Raw genomic sequence first — 9,570 nt, 5'->3', positions numbered from 1 at the left:
GAAGAGATTAAAGTGTTAATTATGATATTTATGGAGCCTTTAGAGTAATTTACTCTTATTTTTATAATCAGTCTTTTAGTTTTTTTTTTTTTTTTGAGGAATAATCAGTCTTTTAGTTAGTCTGTAGTAATATGAATGTAAATAAAAATCACGTCAACAATATAAAAGTGCGCGTTGAATAGCAAGTACAAGAAAATAAGACTAGATCAACATATGAATTAATATTTAATGTTCAATTAGGTATCCAATTTACCTATAAATCTGTTGTCTCTGAACAAAAAGAACACAGTTGATAGAAAAAGAGAGAAATTTCAAGATTTGGTGGTCATGGCTCAAGTGGGCAGTAGCAGCTTCGCACCAAAAACCCTAATCCATTTGCCAAACTTCAAGTCAGACCAAAGAAAGCCTTCTTTTATGTATGCTAATGTTTCATTCTGCCTTTTATATTGTTATCTATATTGCTATTTTTTTTTATCATTTTGAAGAAGCGGAACTAAATAACAAGATGAAAGAACATCTCTTAACGTCGGAAATATTTATTTTGAGCAGATAAAATGTAATAAGCGCTAGGCAGCAAACTGTTAGGTCGTGGATTCGTTTTCTAAAACATTTTCTGATCAAACATCGTGCATGAGAACAGTTGGTCTCTAGCTAAAATCATGCATATAATTATAATGGTGTATAAATATAGAATGACATTTTCTATTTCTATGTAAACAGAAAAAGTTCCGGTAGAGATCGCGGAAAGCCGATTTCAGGAACAACTCCTCCAGAAATTAATAGAGTTGCGAGAGTTATTATGATAAGAAAAATTGAGTTGAAACAACAAAATATCAAAAAATCCAATAACTTAGACGTTATTGAAAATAAGAAGACTGACGATTCCAATCTTCTGAAGAGTGATGCTACTATTGATTTAATTTTAATTAAGTCTTCTCTGTAAGCAAGTTAAATAATGAGGGAGAAATAGACCATTGTAATTTGTTGATTAAATAATGATGTTTTTGTTTTCGTCCTCTTTGATCCAAGAAAATGATCAAATTGTTCACTCATTATTTATTTTAATAAATCTGGGACAATAGACACTAAAAATATCCAAACTATCATTATATTTTATTTTGGTAACCAAATTTTAATTTTGTTCATTTATTTACTAAATTTTAAAATTACTTCAATAGAGGTTTTTAGGTAAAATAAGACGACACAGAATTTTGTAACCAAATTGAAAATAAATAAATAAATAAAGTATGTGTCACTCACGATACAAAATCACAAATCGTGGCTGGCGCTAGAATTTAAGAGTGGTATCTCCGAAAGTTGTATCTAGCCTTGCGGATAAACTTACAACACAATAAACCTGCGTAAAACCAATGCTCCGGGGAAACTGAGACTCCAACTTAAATCTAGCAGTATATATAAACAATTTATATAGCCAAAATACTCGGCACAATCCGAGACTCCAACAACATGCGAATAATATAAATAATCCAAATCCAAAATATAACATGCCAATATCAATATAAAAACAGTTTCACCAATCCGACAAACAAAATTATCGATAAGAAATAAAGGTAATCTAGTTCTACTGTGGTCTAAGAGTATAAAACAGTTTGACTAGTGTTACTAAAATCAAATAACCTCCAAAGAATGAAAGTCGTCAGAGATCAACCAAAAACTCTCAAAATCAAAAAACCTGAAAATGGGGAAAACAACGGAGTCAGATATACAGGGATGAGTTCATAATACTATTTATATTGATTAAGTGAAAAACTTTAAAACCATAAAGCCGTTTCATACTAATATATATAAATTATGGAAACAGTATTAAAATGAAACTCAAAGTAGGTATGACGAATTAGCACCAAATCCAAAAGTAAACGAGACCAAATCCTCGTCAATCCCAAAATAAGCAAGACATCTGTCAGCCAAACCCGGAATACTTACCGGTGCACATAGTCTCGATAATATATATCGAGTGGATTGAAACAAATCCAGTTCATTAATAATTCAAAAACCAGTTCGAAAAAAATTATATACTAAAACACACAAGTTACTTAATAAAGCGGTAAATAGCATCATAAACTCATGGCTTGCGAAACCACGTGAAAATCCTGGCAAGCAAACTAAACTTGCGCTGATTCCGAAGCACGAGCAGACGACGGGTCTAAAAACAAGGCACAAGTTAAAATCAATTTAACCCCTATCTCTAAGAATGCTATACACCACATAGGACTAGTATCTCAAACCATAAACCAAAGTACAAGGCAAAGTATAACATACGTACACACCAAAGCCAAATAACAAGTCAAGTTTAATAGAGTCCTCGTTTTAAAACAATATACGGAGTACTTATATAATTTAGTTAAAATAATTAAAACCAAGTAAAATAGTATGAATTAGCTGAGTTACCACACTACAAGCTCAACGTCATAAATTGAGCGATCCAAATCTAACCCGATCCTAACACATACAAAAGTGTAAACCAAAGTTTAAAAATCCGGAAAGCCTTTAAATGAAATCAATAAACATTTGAAAACAAAATAACTCAATGCAACTTAACAATCCAATAAACCACTTATAACATCATGCTAAACATTTTGCCAACACTTGACAAAATCACCCAATGTAAACACAAGCGTGTTAACCCACTTTAAATGAAACTAATAAAGATTTATATACATTTAAACCCATTAACTCAAATCTGAAATAATTAATTAAACCATCAATTAATTATGGAAAAACACAATATAACTTATATACAACATCAAGAACCGATTGCGAATCAAACTTAAACAATACCAACATGTTTAATCCATCAAAAACAGTCTTACAACATACATAGGCAGCCATTAATACACCTCAACACAAAACCGAATCAAATAATATATACATAAACAAACAAGCCCGAAACAAAAATTGATTCACCAAACAATTCATGAACAAGAAAGCATCAATTTCGAAGTATCAAAACAACCCTACGTCATGCATTTTTACAGCCGCATATACAAGTCAAAAACAGTGAAGAATTCATAGCATAACATACAAATAAATATAATCTTTAAATCTAATCAATGATTCATAACACCCAAGGTATAAAAGATAGCAAACATGATAATCTAATCCTCAAACATACAAATTCAGATTAAAATCATGGAAAAACAGAAAACAAACATCACAACACCCAACGTTTAGATCTATCACAACTACCTAAGAATCGTTTGGCTTTGCCACTAGACATGTCGTTGGTTCATCCAGTGCCACAGAGTAGGTAGTTGTGATACACTCCCGCAATGTAGGGACATGAAACACTGGATGAACCAACGACATGTCTAGTGGCAAAGCCAAACGATAAGCCACCGCTCCAACACGTTATGTAATCTCATACGGCCCAATCTAGAGGTGAAAACCGAACCTTTATTAGAAACAATCGACATTAGTACACCATGAAGACTAATAATCCGATCAATGTACAACTGTGCCAACCTTGAAGCTGAATATGTATCATGATTGGTAAAAAATGAGCCGACTTGGTCATACGGTCCACAATTACCCAAATTGAATCATTACTCCTGCCGAGTACGTGGTAAACCAACCACAAAGTACATAGCAATCCGCTCCCACTTTCACTCTGGAATAGCTAGTGGTTGCAATTAGTCAAACGGTCTTTGGTGTTCCAACTTTACATTTTTGGCAAGTCAAACACTTAGACATGAACTCTGAAGACTGACGGTCGATCTTCTATGATATAATTCAACCAGACAATCTACAAATGGCCGATTTTCAATCATATTCCACTTTCTTTTTTTCATTCCTTTTGCGAATATTGAAGTTCTTGTTATTTCCATAGTGCCTGTACAAACTAATCCATCAAAAACAATAACAATGAGATGGAAAAATGGCAAAGCATGTACATTGTTAATACAAATTCGACACTCTCACATGTGCAAGAACTTGATTTTAAATTCACAATTACTCTCAGTTGAGCAGCAAATGAGATTATAACCACAAAAAAGTTTTTTGAATGATAAACCTGCAAATGTTTCCATTTCAAATTAATGATAGCATATCATGTGCAAACTAATCATCAATTTTGATAATGCACATAGAAAACAAACTAAAGAGAACTAATAATAATATTAAGTGAATAAACCATTGTTATGATTCTAATCACCATCATGATTCATCTTGCTGCACAAAGAAAATACAGCTATATAAGATTTTTAACATAGAAATTGTTGGAACAATTGCTAAAACTGAACAGGAATACGATGAGGCAGAGTCGCGGACTAGGTCGCTCTCTTTTAGACGTTTCACGGCACAGCTCGGTGGTGCAAAGCTGACTAGCAACCGCGGCGTCCCTAGGATAAAACAGCCAAAAATATACTGCTCTCACTGCACTGTGAAAGCAGCTCTGTAAACACTTTCTGAGTATTGCTCTTTTGCTTTGTTTCTGTGTGTTTTGAAATGGAAGAAGGGACCAGTATTTATAGGCTGGAGGAAAAGAGCTGTTGAGACAATCATAAAGATGGAACATAAATACTGAAAACGTTTTTGATAGTAAATTATTTACAACAGTCAAAAACGTATGAGAAGTTCAAAGGTTTATCTGCAAAATACAAATCAAAAACAAAATAAAATTATTTATGTATCAAAAAATAATAGTGAGAACCGAACCGAACCACCCACCCAACCCAGACCAGACCAGGCCGGCCAACCGGACAAACGGCGCGCGCGTGTGGTAAATACGGTAGGATGTAACTCCTAGCCCGTTCACAAAATTGGGTACCCCTTGGGGCCCAAACCCAAATGAGAAATTCCAAGTTAATAAACTTAATTACTTGAGTTCTCTTAAGCAATGAGGGACAACACATAAACTCTCCATATTCTCATTTCAAATAGCAAGGCACTTCCTTTTTATTTTATTTTCCAAATTCAATTAATTTCAACAATCCCCCACTTTGAATTTTAAAATAGTTTCTCGAGCAATTTCTGTTAAGATTGTGCATAAACAAAGGTATCTTTCGATTTGAACCTTTGCGTAGTGTGTTTGATTCTAATTCAACAAGAATGACTCGTAGTCTTGAACTCTATCTCGGATATCAAACCACGCACGTTCTTTTCATAAGTGTTTTTCTAAAGCCTGTGCATTTATGGCCCTGCACGTATATCCCAGTTTAGTGAACGCTCTAGAAATTTTTGCCTCAAATTTCATAGAAAGCGGCCCCACTTCCACATTCACAAAGGTGAAGCTATCAAGAGTACTCCTGTAGCTAGGTACTCCACTCCAAATGGAGTATAGACTTCATTAAGAGATTCTATTAACTCATCCTCTAATCGCTTCAGGAATCATGCTTCAATTTTGCATGTTCTGGCTCATATCATTCATAACTTGTTATTACCCATTGAACCTATTTCTTGGGATTTCCAGTCAGTTAGGTCGGGTTATCATTATGGATGATTCATTTTATAGGCATTAGTCCCATTCCCTTGGAAGTTTTATGGACTTTCTCTCTAGCTAATCCTTTCGTCAAAGGATCTGCTAAGTTATCATCAGTGCGTACATGATCCACTCTAACAGCCCCTGTTGAGATAAATTCTCTAACAGTGATGTGATTATGACGTATCTGTCATTTCTTACCATTATAATAACGGTTCTCAATTTTTGCAATAGCCGCGGTACTATCGCAATGGATCAATACAGCTGGTATCAGTCTTTCCTATAAAGGAATCTCAGCTAGCAGGCTTCTTAGCCATCCTGCTTCTTCACTAGCAGCAGCTAGTGCTATCATTTCTGACTCCATCGTAGATTGAGCCACAATCGTCTGTTTCTTTGATTTCTAAGAAACAGCTCCACCAGCTATACTAAAAATATAGCCGCTCGTGGCTTTGGAATCATCTGACAATGTATTCCAATCTACATCATTGTACCCTTCAAATACAGCAGGATGCTTCAGATAATGTAATCCAAGATTCATTGTTCTTTTAAGGTATCTCATAACCCTTTCAATAGCATGCCAATGCTCAATACTAGGTCTACTAGTAAACCTGCACAGTAATCCAACGACATATGCAATGTCGGGTCTAGTACAGTCAGTGGCATACCGAAGGCTGCCAATGATGCTCGCATATTCAGACTGTCGTACACTATCACCAGTGTTCTTAAAAAGTTTTACACTTGAATCATAAGGTGTACATGCAGGTTTACAGTCGAAGTAGTTATATTTCTTTAGAATCTTCTCAACATAGTGAGATTGATCTAAAGAAATTCCTTTTTCAGATCTAGTTATCTTTATGCCAAGAATGACATTCGCTTCACCTAGATCTTTCATATCAAAGTTGGCACTCAACATTGATTTCACAGCATTCACAACATGAATATTTTGACCCAAAAATCAACAAGTCATCTACATAAAGACATATGAAAGTACAAAGTTCTTTTTCAGATTTGTAGTAAATACATTTGTCACTTTCATTCACTTTAAAACCATTTGAGATGACAAGATTATCAAATTTCTCATGCCATTGCTTAGGTGCCTGTTTTAGACCATACAAAGATTTGTCTAACTTGCACACCTTTTGTTCCTGACCATGTATCACAAAACCTTCAGGTTGATCCATGTAAATTTCTTCCTCCAATACACCATTTAAAAAGGCAGTCTTAACATCCATTTGGTGTACAACCAAATCATATAGAGCAGCGATTGAAATCAGCACTCTAATGGATGTTATTCTAGTAACAGGTGAATAGGTATCAAAGAAATCAACGTTTTCTCGTTGTCTATAACCTTTGGCTACAAGTCGAGTTTTTTATTTGTCTACTGTGCCATCAGGTTTCAGTTTTTTTTTTAAGATCCATTTACAACCTATGGTTTTGCAACCGGGAGGCAGATCAGTCAAATGCCATGTCTTATTGGATTCTAGTGAATCCATCTCATCATTTATGGCTTCTTACCATAAATCAGAATCTAAAGAAGTTAGAGCTTCCTGGAGGTTCGTATGATCCTCCTCTAAAGAATAGACATGGAAATCAGTTCCAAAATCTTTCGAAACTCTAGCTCTTTTACTTCTTCTGATTTCTGGTTCTATATCATCAGTAATCTCATTATTCCTGACCACAGGAACATTACTAGATGACTCGCCCCCACTATTTCCTAATTTAAAAGGAAATTTATGTTCATAAAATTCAGCATCTACTGATTCAATAATAACTCGTGCAGTCAAGTCATAAAATCTATATGCTCTGCTATTGACCGCATACCCAATGAAAACACATTCATAGGCTCTGCTAGCTAATTTTATTCGTTTCGGATCAGGAATCCGAACATAGGCTAAGCATCCCTAAGTTCTTAAATAAGACAAATTTGGTTGTCTTTTCTTTAAGACCTCATAAGGTGAAATCTTATTGGTCGATTTAGGGACTCTGTTGAGTACATAACATACAGTCAACAAAATTTCACCCCACCAATAAGAAGCAGCTCCAGAATTCAATAAAATAGACACTACTGCTTCTGTAAGTGTTCTATTTTTTCTTTCGGCTTTACCGTTCATTTCAAGAGAATAAGGAGTTGTTCTTTCATGCACAATACCATGTGAGTTATAGAATTCTATAAACAAGCTAGATTCATATTCAGTTCCTCTGTCACTGCGAAATCTTTTGATTTTCTTATTGAATTGATTTTCAATTTCTGTAACAAATAACTTGAACATGTCAAGTGTATCACTTTTATTTTTCATCAAATACAATTGTGTAAAATCAGAACAATCGTCAATAAAAGTGATAAAATATCTTTTACCATTTCTGGTCAAGGTACCATCAAGTTCACATATATCAGAATGTATTAAATCTAAAGGTTCAGCACTTCTGGGATCTCCTTCTGGGAATATATTAATCAAGTTTGATCGTATCTAATACATCTTAATCCTTTAAGGATCATAATAAATATCCTATATCGATCACATTATACACTTTACTCTTTATTTGATCTAACTTGAAATTTAAGGTTTAGCACTTCACAAGTATCCATTACTTTTGTATCTTTCACATCCTACTATTCTGTTTCATAATCGATATCTTAAGGTGAAAGTTTTAACTCTTAATCCACCGAATGCAGTTCTTATTGTTTAACTCTCGATCTTTCTTATCGTATGTTTCAATTATTCATTTTCATCGTATTTCTTGACCTTATTACTTTGATCTTTCTGATTATCCTTAATCAGAGCTAATGGTAGAAAGAATTTCCCAAGTCGGGTCACAACTTAGTTCATATTATCTGGTCTATTACTGCTCTAATTTCTTGTCGAAGCTGACCATGGGTTGAACCTTTTATTGACATCTTAATTGACATTACTGTTTGTCCTTCATCTGCTCGAAGTATACGAACATCTTAATTTACTCCTCTTAGAGGATCTAGCATACCGCTTGATCTGCCAGACTCTTAACTTACATATATCACTATCAAACCTATGTAGGGGTTCCTTTCCTCACGTTAATATTGTTTTTGTATCCATTGTCCTATTACTGGGAGACAATTCCTTATATCAGTTGCTTTTACAGCTAACTGATTCATAACGACGTCGGATTACTGCGGCACTTCCGATGCCTATATATTCCCACTTTATCTTGCTAGGTTCCCATTGACCTCCATCTCATTTCTGGCCTTTACTGGCCAATTGGACTAGGTTGCATTCGCCTTGGATACCTCGATCTTCTTCTCGCGCCTCATATACTTGATGTGCAACAGCACGCGTTTGTGCAGTCCTTTGCTCATAGTATAGCGATTATATAAAGGAATATTAATAAATTCCTTAAAATATAACACTTACGAATCGTCACGACTAATCGCTGTCCACGTACGTTGGACTTTAGGAACATCTCTTTCCTTTTGACCTTCTGTGATTACGTCTTTTATTTCTAGTCTTCTGAGTGTTCTAACTCATTGTAGACTAAGCAAATTATCAAAACATTTACTCGTGTAATATATGTTACACACATATTACTATCGTAGCTATAAGCATCTATGTTGGCCGGATTCAAGAAAATCAGTGTCCCCTAGATTTTCTTGATTACGTATCGCATCTTAAGTCTTGCGAGCATTCTGCTCACATGTACTTAATCAAACATCAGGAGTATCAAAGCATATCATATTCGTTCAATCAAGGCTAAGTTCATTAACTAGAGGCACAAATCCTATGTTCTCCCAATTATACGTAGTCATTCATCTTGTAGCCTTAATCACAACTTGCTCGCGAGCATCTCACTTCCGTCACAGAGTTCTAGTATAGGTATACTTACATAAAAACAAAAACTTCTTGAAAACTCTTTTAAATAAAACGACTCATTTGAAAATTCCATTTAAATCTTAGCAAAATTGTGCACTAGGGTGATGACGTCTCTCATCCCCAAAGAGTTGCCACATCTCACCTCTTCGTCTGAACATAATGCATATGATGCATGTCCTATTGATGTATGTATTGATGTATGTAGTGGTGCATTTTCTATTGATGTCGTGGCAATTATCAATGGCTATTACGGGTCTAGGCACAATTATGCTTTTAGAATCGTTAAACAAT

At 34.6% G+C, this 9,570-nt stretch overlaps 1 protein-coding gene across 1 annotated transcript; it reads left to right on the top strand.

Annotated features, from left to right (window-relative positions):
• The first annotated feature begins 221 nt into the window (after positions 1-221).
• LOC126674971 (uncharacterized) lies at positions 222-1,015 on the top strand. The gene is made up of 2 exons (XM_050369533.2): positions 222-416; positions 721-1,015. Exons 1-2 carry the CDS (start codon positions 328-330, stop codon positions 941-943), a joined length of 312 nt encoding a protein of 103 aa, XP_050225490.1. The 5' UTR covers positions 222-327; the 3' UTR covers positions 944-1,015.
• The last annotated feature ends 8,555 nt before the right edge of the window (positions 1,016-9,570 follow it).

Source organism: Mercurialis annua, linkage group LG3 (genome assembly GCF_937616625.2).
Source record: "Mercurialis annua linkage group LG3, ddMerAnnu1.2, whole genome shotgun sequence".
NCBI lineage: Eukaryota > Viridiplantae > Streptophyta > Magnoliopsida > Malpighiales > Euphorbiaceae > Mercurialis > Mercurialis annua.
This window is presented reverse-complemented; position numbering and strand designations above follow the sequence as displayed.

Bases quoted from the DNA above. Each gene is read 5' to 3' on its own strand.
- LOC126674971 (XM_050369533.2), top strand. From the start codon at position 328: ATGGCTCAAGTGGGCAGTAGCAGCTTCGCACCAAAAACCCTAATCCAT. The intron at 417-720 runs GTATGCTAATGT...CTATGTAAACAG, and splicing joins CAAAGAAAGCCTTCTTTTAT to AAAAAGTTCCGGTAGAGATC.